The 14,393-nt window shown below is 41.1% G+C and overlaps 1 protein-coding gene across 5 annotated transcripts in view; it reads left to right on the top strand.

Moving 5' to 3' along the window:
* VAC14 (VAC14 component of PIKFYVE complex) overlaps positions 1 to 14,393 on the top strand; it is a 419,381-nt gene that overhangs the window by 103,681 nt on the left and 301,307 nt on the right. For all 5 annotated transcript variants that reach the window (XM_033943353.1, XM_033943355.1, XM_033943354.1 and 2 more), the window contains exon 10: positions 10,253 to 10,405. In XM_033943353.1, the coding sequence (XP_033799244.1) occupies positions 10,253 to 10,405 (153 nt within the window). The remainder of the gene's footprint in view (positions 1 to 10,252; positions 10,406 to 14,393) is intronic.

Raw genomic sequence — 14,393 nt, 5'->3', positions numbered from 1 at the left:
TGGTCCAAGAATCCGCCGAAAAGGAGTAAGTCTGGGCTAGAAGTTGACATAGTGTGACCAGAATTCTACTGGGTTCACCATACCTCTGCTAGCTACCATTTTATTTGGTCTTTTTGCCACCTTGATCTTACCTGCCAGCTAAATTGGAAATTGCATATACAGTGGTCTGACCATAGAGATCAGTCCATATGGCTTGGTTCCAGTAAATCTTGGGATTGGTTAGTTCTTTGGTGGGAAAAGTGATTAGATCTAGCTGGTGGCCTTTTTGATGGGTCTTTTCTGGAGGCGGCACAAAGAAATCTAGTGAAGAAATGAAGGATATTAGATCTTTGGAGTCACCCTGCTCTGTCTGCTTTAGGTGAATGTTTAGATCACCTGTCAGTAGGTTGTGTGGGCCTAGTGTAGAGTTTGTAAGGAGGAATTCGTAGAAAATGTCTTTGGCTGCGGGCCATTTCTTAGGAGGAATGTGGAATAGGGTAATTATTAGAGCATCTTCTAACTGATCTGACCAGAGTTTACAAGAAATGATTTCAAGGTCCGCTGAGGAATTTGAGGCTAGGATTGTGGACTTGAATGATTATTTTAAGATGATAGCTAATCCTCCCCCTTTACCTCTGCTTCTAGGTAGAGATAAAATTTTAAACCCAGGAGGTAGACAGTCACGTATAATAATGTCGCTGTCTGAGACCAACCAAGTTTCAGTTAGAAGAACAAAGTTGGGGTTGGCTTCTTCCAGCCAGTCTTTGACCAGCTGTGACTTGTTCCTAATAGAACGTATATTTAAGTAGAAACCGTGAAGATTTTGATGGTAAGGAGCGTCGGTGGTTACAGAATAGGTAATCTTTCTCACTTTCCGCTGTCTTTTGCAAAAGGGTCTGCTTGATTTTTGTGAAGGGGGTACAACCGGGATTTGGAAGGGACCCCATTCTGAACAGTCATAAAGAGAATGTTTATCGGCTCTAAGATGTTCTGAGTTAGTTGGGCGAGATCTTATAAGTACTGGGATAGGGATAGCAAAAAATGCTGCAACTGACCTGCTTTTGTAGCAAATCCAATAGACCATAAGGACCCAAATCAGGTAGTTAGTTAAGAGAGCCATCTTATATATAGTGGTCAAAGAGACTGAAAGGCTTAAGAGAAATAAGGCTTGTAGATTAAATCATGCAGAGAATTTGAATACTCCCGGATAGACGGGAGGGGCGGAGCATGCTCGCACGCCCTGATGGGGGAAGGGGGCCGCAGCAAAGCTCCGTGCAGGAGCCGGCCCGATCGCTGGTGGAAAATATCATCATAACATGAGTATTACAACAAGTCGTATAAAAGTTTTCAAATTTTTATGAAACCTTAAGTAATTGATATCAGTCCTAATATAAACAGGTAGATTATTCCAAATTGTAATGGCAATGTAAGCAAAAGAGGAGTTGAGCTGTCATTTATACCGTACTCCTCTAATCTGTGACAAATGTAGTAATAAAGTACCACATAATCTGGTGGAAGAATAATGCAAATGAGAAAAAAGCATAATTAGATTATCTGAAGAGTCAAGTCTGTAATACACGATGAACTATGCAAGCTGATTTAAACTTAATTTGCCTCTCAGCTGATAACCAATGAAGATTTTTATACTCTAATGCAACACTTTCATATCTTTTTAGCTTGTTGGCATTCTTTACCACCACCACTAGTCTATTGAGATCAGATGGGCCGATAGCATTAGATGAGCCCATAATTTGGGCCACTGGACAGAGAAGAAAGACAGGGGGATACCGGTGTTTTATCAATTGATGCTGAAAACAATTTCATAGTTGAAATGAAAAAATGTGTGTGGAAGTTCTTCTGGAAGTGAGCAAAGGCTTAGGTTTCATATGATTCATACGAGCTGCATGTGATAGTCCAGAGACAGATATTCAAGTTGGAGAGAGTTTGGGATGATTTTATTTTAACAGTATATAATAGGTTCACCCCCTTCTTCCATTATTGGTCACAACATTGAATAATCAAATCCCTGGTGAAAGAAAGTAAAATCTGGAATTAAGGTTTATTTGGGGAGGAGAGAGAACATAAAATTGCATTATTCTCAAACTTTTGTTATATGCTGTAAGTTCTCTAGAATCTATCCCACCATGGGGATAGTTACCATTGAGTGAGCTTGGTAGGGGTTGCCTGCTGTTGAATGAAAGTGTACTTTAATTCATTGGCTATCTGTTCTCCATACCCACTGTCTAGAATCTCTTACCCTCCTCTTTGTTCCGTCCGTAAGAAATCGTATGCTGTTTTATAGAAAAGAGGATTATCAAGGTAGGAACCTAGTCCTTCACAATTGACTTGGAACCTTAACTTGAGAGCTTCAAATTTGTGGCTATTGTGATCTTGTTTGTTTGTGGAAAAAGCAAAGCTGTAAACCTGTAATAGATGTTCACTGTGGACTGCAGTATCCAAGAGCCACACAATCCCTCTTACCCTTCCAGAGTGAAGAACGCTTTGAAGGAATTGCAGCATTCTAAGGAGGTCTATTGAGTGGGAATTCTAGTACATGGTCAGAAACTTTCCAGAGGTTCTATATAAGGACAAAGGACAGGCTTGACTCCATAAGGTGGTGAGGTTATGGAGAAACATTCATTATGTGCAACTTCACTTTCCTAGCACAATACGCTTTGCCATCTTCTCACCCTTCCCCCTTTTTTTTTTTATTATTTATTTATCAAATTTTTACATGTTATAAATCAAGTATCCACTTGTACAGAAAGTTGAAGAAAAGCAAGAAAATAATACTCAAAGGTAAAATACATAATAATCAAATCAAATCAAATAAATATTTAGCTTAAATTCAGCTCAAGTCCTCAACATTAGATCCAAGAAGGATAAGGCGGACATATTAACAAATGCTAACAACTATCAATTCAAATATTAGGAAAACAAGATCCCCTGGCTGAGAAAGGATATCATTATTCAAATGCACTTCACTTTGATTTTGATTTTCCTTCATCCAGCAGAGTTCCTGCCAAAAAGGCTGTCAACTGGAATGGTTCAAAGAATACATATTTCTTCATATGGTATTGTATTACACATTTACAAGGGTGTTGAAGGAAAAAAGTCCCACCAAGAGATGTAACCCCTGGCTTCATCAAAAGAAACTCTCGCCTTCTCCTCTGGGTTTCCCGTGCCAAATCTGGAAACATTAATATTTTTTGTCCAAGAAATTCTTTCATTTTATTTCTAAAGAACAATCTAAGCAACCAGATTTTTATCTGGAGCAAGAGCCACAGTAAGAAGCAATGTTGCCGGAGATACTAGCTCTCTATCCGAAAGTTCCAAGATTGCTGAAACATTAAGTAGTTGATTATTCTCCTGTTGTTTAGATGGTGATTTAATAGCTTTCATTGGTAGGTAATATACTTGAGTAAGTGGTGGTAATGTATCCTCTGGAATACCCAAAATCTCCAACATATAACGTTTCAACATATCCCTAGGTGTCACCGAGGCTATCCTAGGAAAGTTAATCAGTCGGAGATTATTATTACAAGAAAAATTCTCCAAAGATTCCAGTTTTCTACGCATATTTGTATTATCTTTTATTATTGCTTCATTAAGCTGTTTTGATACTTTTAACTCCTGTTGTATATTCTCAATAAAATTCTTAGATTCACCAATTTCAACTTTTATGTTTTTTATCTCAGTTTCTTGAAGAATAATTTTATTTTCCAGCTGCAAAAGCTGGGGCTTGACAGACTTGGCAGGGTCAGCCACTAAATCCCAAATTAAATCCAGTGTTACTTCTCTGGGTTTTTCAATAACATATGAAGGATTAAAAGTTTGAATAGTCTCACCAGTTTTCAGCTGTTCCTGGCAATCCTTCTGCTGGCCTGAAGTAATCCCTGGTGTTTCCAAGTCCTCGGTGTTTCTTGGACTCACCTGAAAACTCAGGGAGTCCATCTCCACGCTCTCCTCTCTGTTCTCTCTGGCCTCCGAGGGTGGATGCCTGCCTTCTCCTGGCAGCTCCTCCACTCGTGGGGAGCTGGTAACCCGAGGAGGTGGGGGAGGTGCCCTAGCGTCGGGGCTCAACGTTGTCTCTAGCCCCAAGGAGATCACCTCATTTCCGCCCCTCTGAGGCGTCTCCAGCGGGGGTGCCGAAGCTGCTGGGATATCCTGCATCCGACGCAGGAGTTCTTCTATGTTGCCGAACGAGGGGACCGCCGAACGCCGCAAGGCTCCAGCGGCGCTGCGACCTCTCCTCTTCGGCATTCTAGGTAGGTAAATCTGTTCAGCAGAAAATTTTCAGAAAGTCTCCTCCGGCGTGCTACTCAGCGTCCGGGTCCGTCGGCTTCCCCCTTTTTTTAATGGTAATGGATTTAAAATCCAAAATGTGCAAAATAAGTTGCCATACATATTTTGGTTTATTTAGCATCACTTAAAAGTATTTTTTTTAGGATGAAGCCTATCAAATCATTGAATATAAACTTGCATGTTATTTTATTTTGTAACCAATGTGAAATATGAAGTAAAAACCAGTTAAAGCATTTTATTAATATTTATAGTTTATAGGGTTTTTTAAATTTATAGTCCGCCTTTAACAAGGCGGATCGCATAATCTCAAACATAATAAAAGAACACACACAACATATAAAACAAATGACAAAATATAGTATACTTGGGCAATAATGTCCCATTTCCTCTGCTATGTATCTAATTTTTCAACCCCTGTACTTCATTTTACAAAACAAGTGTCATTTGAACAGTCTTTTACAAGTACACAAATCCCCCTGCGCATGCATAGACACTTGTTCTCGTTGTTTGCAATTTTAATTATTTTCTTGTTGGTATAGATAAGTCGCAATGTCCTGCAGAATGCAACTTTTGAAGCGGAAGTTTATTTCACATTAATTAAAAATACTTTCCTTGGATCTGACCATTTGAAAAAAGACCTGATATATGCTTTATGCATGGGAATGATCATTTTCAAAACTAAGGGCTTCTTTTACGAAGCCGCAGTAGCGGCTTCAGCACGCGCAACTTTTCATCACGCGCTAACCCCCGCGCTAGCCAAAAAACTACTGCCTGCTCAAGAGGAGGCAGTAGCGGCTAGTGCGGCCGGCGGTTTAACGTATGCTATTATGTGCGCTAAAACGCTACCGCACCTTCGTAAAAGGAGCCCTAAATAAGCATTTGTTCTGGTTAAAATGGTCTGTCTGAAAACCACTTTCAGCAAATGTTAAAACTCTGAATGGGTTCTATAGCACTTTACCTCCTTGGAATGCGAGTTTATTTTGGGCATGTTTAGTTTGGGGGAAGAAAACTGCAATCATGCATTTGATTTTCAAATATATGCACATTGTTTTGAACCTTCTCCTCTACTTCACAAATAGAAACATAGAAAACATAGAAAGATGACGGCAGAAAAGGGCTATAGCCCATCAAGTCTGCCCACTCTACTGACCCACCCCAATAAGTCTGAATGCTAATGACCCAGTTCCTTAACTCGACCTTCGTAGGGATCCCACGTAGATGTCCCATTTATTCTTGAAGTAAAGCACGCTGGTGGCCTCGACCACCTGCACCGGAAGCTTGTTCCAGTGATCTACCACTCTTTCCGTGAAGAAATACTTCCTGGTGTCACTACTAAATTTCCCCCCTCTAAGTTTAAGCGGATGCCCTCTTGTGGCCGAGGGTCCTTTGAGAAAAAGGATGTCATCTTCCACCTCGACACGTCCTGTAATGTATTTAAATGTCTCAATCATGTCCCCCCTCTCCCTGCGTTCTTCTAGAGTATAGAGCTGCAATCTGTTCAGTCTCTCTTCGTACGAGAGACCCTTGAGCTCCGAGCCCTAGTGGCCATCCGCTGAACCGACTCGACTCTAAGCACGTCTTAACGGTAATGTGGCCTCCAGAATTGCACACAGTATTCCAGATGAGGTCTCGCCATGGTCCTGTACAGTGGCATTATGACTTCTGGTTTCCGGCTGACGAAACTTCTATTGATACATCCCATCATTTGTCTTGCCTTGGATGAGGCCTTTTCTACTTGTTTGGCAGCCTTCATGTCTGGCACTGATGATTACTCCCAAATCTCGTTCTACTGAGGTCTTAGCCAATGTTTCTCCATTTAAGGTGTAAGTTCTGCATGGATTTCCGCTACCGAGGTGCATGACCTTACATTTCTTAGCATTGAAGCCCAGCTGCCATGTTGAGGACCAGTTTTCCAACGCAAGAAGGTCCTGTGTCATACTATCCTGCAAATAGGCGCAAAGTATGTAGGCTCTTTTAATGCATATATATTTGACAAAGCTTGATTCCTTTTAGAAGTACCACAATTCCTATAGGTTAAAATAGCCCATATCCTATGCACATAGTGTGAGCTGGTCCAGCTCTAGGGTAAATGGTACCCAGGGTAAAAAATTATTGATGATGGCCAAACATTTATTGGCTGCTGTCCCCTCTCTCCCTCCAGACATACTTTTTTTTTTAGTCTGTGTTTGTTTATGGAGAATTTGTGAATAATAATTTACAAAACAATACATAACATCATGTAAAACACTCAACAAGAGATCACAATACATGAGAAGTACTTGAACAGTCAGGTGGGGAGGAAAGGTAACATTTCATGGCAGACCATTTTTTAATCAAAATATTTAAGTGAATTAGGCTTTTTTTGTGCAAGTTAACATTCATATCTGAAAGTTAGGCAAGTGAAATTCCACCTTTTATCATAGCATAGATTAGAAAGGTCTTTTTTATGGCAATTACAAGTAAAGAATCTAATAGTAAACAACCATGTTCTGCCATTAGAGACTGAAAACATATGCCTTTTAGTAGAACAATTTTATAAGAAATTTTACTGAGTGACCCAGATTTTATACCAAAGGTTTTGACATATACACATTCATTTATGAGGTGTTTAATATTACCAGTATCCTATGTACAAGACCAGCACTTATTTGAAATGGAAGGATTAATTAGATGTGATTTCATAAGGACCTGTGAGCAATGAAATATAGTGATAGAGAAGGATCTAGAAGATTTATATAAGAAATGCCAAAATAAGTCCCATTCAGAATCAAATATAGTTTGACTAATGTCTTCTTCCCAAATTTAAGTAAGATATTGAGGTTTGGAGAATTCCATTTTTTTTAAGAAATTAGTGAAATTGGGATACTGCTTGGGATGTGATTTTTACTACAAAAATTATATACAGTCGTGAAAAAATTAGGACACCGCATGAAATATTCAGTTCTTTCTTAAGAAATGTTCACATATCTATGTCAAATCTTTTTTTTATTTATCTCTGGAAAAGAAAGTGATATAATTGTAGGTAAACACCAAACTTTTCCTTGATCTACTCATGAAACAAAAAATATCCACAAAAATGTGTATTCTATCTAAGGAATAAATTACCCTAATTACTAGTGTTACCCCCTTTGGCTGAAATAACTGCAGTGAGACACTTCTTGTAGCCATCTACCAGTCTCTGACATTGGTCTGAGGAAAGTTTGGCCCACTCCTCAATGAAGAATTCTTTCAGCTGTAAGATGTTTGAGGGGTTTCTTGCACGTACAGCCCGTTTTTAATCACCCTACAGCATCTCAATGGGATTAAGATCAGGGCTTTGACTTGGCCACTCCAGGACTCTCCATTTCTTAGTTTTCAGCCAGTCCTTGGTGGATTTACTGGTATGTTTTGGATCATTGTCGTGTTGCAGGGTCCAGTTCCGCTTCAGCTTTAAATTTCTTACAGATGGTCTCGCATGTTCCTCAAGCACCCTCTGATACACGGTAGAATTCATGGTGGATTCTACGATGATGAGCTGGCCAGGTCCTGCAGCAGCAAAGCATCTCCAAACCATGACACTTCCACCTCTATGCTTCACAGTTGATATGAGATTCTTTTCCTGGTATGCTGTATTTGGTGTGCACCAAACATGTCCTCTCTTCTGGTGTCTAAATATTTCAGAAGTCCTGGCGTTTGTCTACATTCTCTCTGGCAAACTTCAATCTGGTCTTTTGTTTTTTTTAGAGAGCAAAGGTTTCCTCCTTGCACATCTTCCATGCAAGTTAAATTTGTGCAGTCTCTTTCTGATTGTAGAGGCATGCACTTTCACATCAACAGTAGCAAGAGCCTCCTGTAGGTCCCGTGATAACATTTTAGGGTTTTTGGAGACTTCTTTTAGCATCTTGCAGTCTTAGTCTGCTCTGGGGGTCAACTTGCTTGGATAGCCAGACCTGCATGTTGGCAGTTGTTTGGAAAGTCCTCCACTTGTACACTATTTTCCGGACTGTGGAAAGGCTAATGTCAAATTCTTTTGAGATTTTTTTTTTAATTCCTTTCCAGATTTATAAGCTGCTACAGTCTTCTTTCTGAAGACCTCAGACAGCCCTTTTGATCTCACCATGCTGTTCATTCTCACCGCAGCATTTATGAGCACACCAAACTAAATGTCTGAGGTTTAAGTAAGGCAAACCTCCTTGAAAATATTGAGTAATGATGTTCTAATCATGTTCACCTGATGTGATACAGCTGTGTGTGATTTGAGCCATTTTAAGTAGGAGGATATGTGGGGCTGTCCTTATTTATTCCTCATATCCACAAAAATGTGTATTCTCTTTTGGTTCATGAGTAAATCAAGGAAAATTTTGGTGTTTACCTGCAAATTACATCACTGTCTTTACCAGAGATAAATAAATAAAAAATTGGCATCGATATGTGAACATTTCTTAAGAAAGAACTGAATATTTCATGGGGTGTCCTAATTTCTTCACATGACTGTGCATCAGGGGAGTTTTGTAAAGTAGTAAATGGAATCTTAGTTTTACGAAATACAGATCTTAGCTGAAGCCAAACAAAACATTTTGAGTTATATATTTTATAAATTGTTTTTAATTTCAAAGAAAGTTCTCCAGTTTTTCATTACAGGGTCTATAAAAGAGCTAATATCTCAAATGTTATGTTTTTGCCAATGAGACCAAAAAATTAGTTTCTTGTCTATTAAAAGCTGGGGTTGTTCCATAAATGTATGGCAAACAATTCATTTATAGTATTGGGATGCTTAAAATAGAATCAAGTTTATTGAGGATTATCTCTACCTATTTTAGGAAGAACCATTCCAATTAATCGAAGTAAATACTGCTCAATGGTCCTTCCAAACATACTTTGCTGTCTTATACATGTCCTCCCTCTAGGTATTCTCACCTTCTTTTTCCCTCCTTCCAAGTAGTTTCCCATCCTATTTTGGGATCTCCTTTTTCTCTGTTCATCAACTTTCCTTCTCTTAGGCATGTTCTGTGTCTCCTCCCCCCCCCCCCCCCCTCATCATCACTCCAGTCCCTCCTGGGAGGGAAGGGAGGACAAGGGAAAGAGAAGGAGAATAAGGCAGAGGCAGTAGCTTATATATGCTTTATGCTGTCCCTAGGCACTTCTGTCATCATCCTGCCCAGCAGTTTATGTGTATCTATGACTTCTCCTCAATGGTCTGTGCTCTGACTGTTCTGTTCTGGCCAATGTTGGGCATTAGTTTTATCTACCTGGGCCTGGTTACCTTGCTGTTTCTCACTCCTGTCTTAAGGTCTGTTGTTCGGTCTACCCCACTCTACCTCTTTCAGCATTACCACACTGGGCTTGGGGAATAAGACCTGTGGTTTTCACTGGGAGCCAGTGGTACATCTTCTGACTCAACATGTGGCGCAATAGCTTTTACTTTTACTAGCCCAGGCCTGTTTGTCCCTCTCCTCTTTGTCCTTGACTTGCAAACCTCATGTCCTGGCTCGTGCTGTCTTACACTATGACCACTACTTCACCTTCCCTGACACTGCTCCTTGTTCACGGTGGTTTTCATGGCATTGCTGAAGATGGCATATTCTCTGAGTTATCTCCATTTAAGATGCAAGAAAACATATGTCTGCAACAATTCCAATACAGTTGGCGTGGGAACACTTATTTAGTTAAAGAAACTTTCTGCAGTAAAGTTGCTTTCCCTATGTTGCCTCTTCTCAACCGGTCCATCACCAACCCACTGGCAGATGAGTCTAACAAGCAATATCTGTGGTGACTGGAATACTCCCTAGGCTGGCTATGAATAGAACTATAGAAAATTATACCCCAAAATATCTACACTCTATTAAAGATCCATTTTCTGTTCAGAATTAAAATATTTAGTATCACTGTATGGAATAAATGGCATAATTTAATTCACCTTTGGTAGCAAGATTACTACTTCTGACTGAGCCAAAAACTAATCTAAATATTCCTTACAATGACTTGTCAGGCATTAAAGAGGTGTCTAATGTGTGTAACCAGAGTCTGATGAAGCTGGTCACCCCAGAAGATGATGAAACTGATGAGGCAAAACACTCAGCGATGTTGCAAATGGAGAATAACCATGATGAGTCCCTCTCCAGGCAGGATACAACCTCCGATGGTGAGTTCTCTTTTATTTATTTTTTTTTCCCCAGGGTGAATTAAACCACATGAGCCCTGTTTCTAGAAATGATTTGAGAACAGTCCTAGTTTTCAAGATCTAGTCCCCTTTCATCACTTTAAGGTAAAATGAGAGAAGGTAACTGCAATGGATGGAGGTTGAATGTATAAGTAAGTCAAAAATGCATTATTTTGGGGGTCTGAAGTGAAAGGTTAGAGGGAGGAAAGAAGATGATGTGAAAATAATACTGACAGAATGATTATGTCTGGTAAAGTGTGAGAGAACCTGTGTCCCTATTAAGCCCTTTTATGCTTTGAAGTACCTGATCATTTTTGATTTTGAATATTCTGCATTCGTGGATAATCCTTAAGTTCTCTTTTAGTATCCTGATCACAAGTTCATTAATAGTGATGTGGCCTGGAAAGCTGTTCGCCAGTTGCAGTGTTAAAAAGATAAGCTGCTTGCTCCTTATTTATGATATGAGCTAGATTTTCAGCTGGCCCTTAAATTAATAGGCATATTTAGTGCTGCTCTTTTTATAGATAGTGGTGTTGAATATCCATTTTGAAACTTTCATATAATATAACCAAAAAATATAACCTGCTATTATATTTCATATAATATATTCAGCAGGCCTAAACTAAACATATAAAAGGGCTGCATTTCAATTAAAAAATTTAATCGCAATTAAAGGTATAGTTTTGTTTTTTTTCTCCGCTGCAGATTCTTGTGACTCTGGGCAATGGAGGGAATAGCAAGAAACTACAGTGAAGAAAACAAAAAAAAAAAACCATTTCTGTTATTTCCCCTCTGGTTTCTATATCACAGGTGTTCAATCCCAACCTGCAACCCGAGTATTGCAGAAATCCACACTTTTTCTGCATGTGCTCCTCTAACTTAACTGAGTAGACACAGAGCCCCCTTCAGTTTCAATTTCTGCAAGCGAACCATGCAGAAGTCTTTATGTTGTGCTCAGCTTCTTTTCTTAATTTTTTCGTCTTCAGTTCATTTTTTGGTGGCTTTGGTGCCATAAGACCTCTTTTGGAGAGGTTCTTTGCCTGGGATTGGAAGCAGTTTCTGCTGAGCAGGACTGCAGCATCACAGGAAACTTTGTGTAGACCTGTGGGGCCAGCCTGTTGTGTGCCACCTTTTGGGCTTGGGTTCCGTCCCCCTGGGAGTTTGCTTGCCTGCTGACCTTTTAAGAGGCTTAAGCGTAGGCTGATTTCATCCTGAGTAACAGCCCTTGGAGTATCAGGGTGCATTCTGCATTTTTTCCCATCTCTGGTTTCATGGAATGGTTCTGAGGGGGTAGAGGTTTCAGTCAGGGTCCATCCGGTGGGCAGCACAAAGATTTAATGGATCGGACCGTCTGAAGCAATTCTGAGGCAGAAAATCCTTTGCCTCCATTCAGCTGCTGTGAAAGAGCTGACAGGCCTGGCACGCCTGAATCTGTAAGTACACCTCCAATATATCCTATGGGAGAATTGGGGGTAGTCCAAAAACAGAGTTTTGGAAGGTTTCTGGGGTTAGGGTTAGGGTTCAAGTCTCCCATCTCCAAAACTCCAAAATCAGTGTTTTTAAAATTTTTCCTTAACGTTTATTTTAGCCGTTTTGGCACAAATTCACTGGCAGCAACCATCTTAGATTTTATTGATATATTTTTTTTCCCCCCCTAAGTTAAAATTCTGCCTCAAAACCCCTCGATTTTGCTTAGAATCAATAGGGATAGACTCCTCAGCCCCTAATATGTCGAATACATATGTGGATTGTGCTAGCTTGCTGGCAGAGGAGCACCCTTGTACCGGGTGCTGCAGTGCATATAAAAAGGGGGCGAGAGCTTCGATCCTTGCCTCCTCTAGGTCTTCTAGGGCTGGTCATTTCCTTGTTGAAGGTCCCTATTCAGGGCCCCTCTATCCCATCTCACACTGATCTGGACTGCCTTAATTGGCACTAGGATACTATGCTTCTTCTGTTGCCAGACACTGCATCCACCCCCTCCACCCTGGATGATGCTAATTAGAGAATGACACGGGAAAAAATCTGTCCCCATCACTGCCCCGTCACCGGACCACTGTCCCCTTCACTGCCCCGTCCCCGCAACATCCATACAAGCCTCAGTACTGCACTATTAAGCTTATTCCTTCCTTATAAATCAAAGTTCTGGCTACTGAACTGGAGAAAGATGCTTAGCTGGCAGGGCTTTGTTTATAAATTTTTATCAACACAACTAATATACTACTTTATCCTAAAGCAAAAAAAAAAAAAAAAGAAATAGAATTTTTTTCTACCTTTGTTGCCTGGTTTCTGCTTTCCTCATCTTCTCATTCAGTTCCTTCCATCCACAGTCTGCTTCTCTCTGCGCCTTCCATTTGCTCTGTTACTGTGCCTTTCCCTTCCCCCCAAATTGGTCTGGTACCCATCTTCTTTCCTCCATTCCCCCATAGTCTGGCATCTATGTTTTCTTCCCTTCCAGCGTCTTCTTCCCACTTTCTCTTCCCCATTTCCCTTCAGCGTCTTCTCCCCACTCTCTGTTCCCCATATCCCTTCAGCGTCTTCTCTCCACTCTCTGTTCCCCATATCCTTTCAGCGTCTTCTCTCCACTCTCTGTTCCCCATATCCCTTCAGCGTCTTCTCCCCACTCTCTCGTCCCCATTTCCCAGCGTCTTCTCACCATTTCCTCCACCCCACCTTCCCCAGGTCTCTTCAGCGTCTGTTTTTCTCCACCCCACCTTTCTTCCCTTTCTCCCTCCCTGCCCCTTACCTTCACGGCAGGCAATTTCTAAATATGTTTCCTACCAGCAGCCGGAGTGTTGAAATTACGTGTGGCAGTAGGAAAGTTCGTCTCTGATGCAACTTCCGGTTGCGTCAGAGATGACCTTTACGGCAGCCACACATGATTTCAATGCTCCGGCTGCTGGTAAGAAGCACATTTAGAGAAATTCCCTGCGAAGGTAAGGCAGGGAGGGAGAAGCTCAGGTGGCGGTGATCGGGCGGTGGCTATCAGTATGGAGGGAGGGAGCGCGATCGGTGACCGCGCGCGTTCCCTTCCTTCACTGCGGAGACAAGGCCATTCACCGCTCCACAGGGCTTTCTCCGTGTATCCGTGGCACCCACTTCCTTTCTCTCCCCCATTTCGGCAGGTTACCCGTGGCTACCCACGGGTAACAACCACCATGTCATTCTCTAATGCTGATACTCTCTGCGGAATGGTTCAGAAGGATACTAGGGAGAGTCCTGATCTGGGTGAGGATTCCTCCATCCTCCGGCTTTTTAAGTCAGTGTCATTCTACCATTTTATTTCAGATACCATGAAGGAACTGAAATTAGAGAGTCAGGCTTCTACGTCACAGTGTTGCTCTGACATCCCGTTTTCCTGCACATTCGGAACTCACTACTTTGGTCACAGATCAGTGGGACACTCCTGAAAGCTATTTCCAGCTGACTAAAGCTATGCCTAAGTTTTATCCTATGGTGCCCGAATTCCAGCAGCTGTTTGAGCAGCCTAAGGTGGATTCGGCAGTGGCTCAGATTGCCAGATGCACAGTTCTCCCTAGTGATGAGGGAGTGATACTTAAAGATTCCCAAGATCACAGAGTGGACAATATCTTAAAGAAGCTTTATATTTATATTATATTTTATTAATTTTAGTATTTATATACCACTTATGGCCTAAGTGGTTTACATTCAAGTACTCAAGTATTTTTCCCTATCTGTCCCGGTGGGCTTACGCTTTATCTAAACTTTTTGATGTAGCTTCTTCAGGCATCAAGGCTGCAGCAGCCACCTCATTTGCGGCATGTGCTTATAACATTAGATTGCACTGGTCGCCCTCAGTGGAGGAGGATGCTTGTCCTCAGATAGAACTGGAGGGCATGGATTATGTGGTGGATATCTTGTATGACCTCATCAGAGTCCTAAGCAAGGTCTCAGGTTATGCGGTATTGACACGCAGGATGCTTTGGATTCGTTATTGTGCCATAGATCCAGC

This window comes from Geotrypetes seraphini, chromosome 4 (genome assembly GCF_902459505.1).
Source record: "Geotrypetes seraphini chromosome 4, aGeoSer1.1, whole genome shotgun sequence".
Taxonomy (NCBI): domain Eukaryota; kingdom Metazoa; phylum Chordata; class Amphibia; order Gymnophiona; family Dermophiidae; genus Geotrypetes; species Geotrypetes seraphini.
Note: the sequence above shows the minus strand (reverse complement) of the source record. Positions and strands in the feature narration are given on the sequence as shown.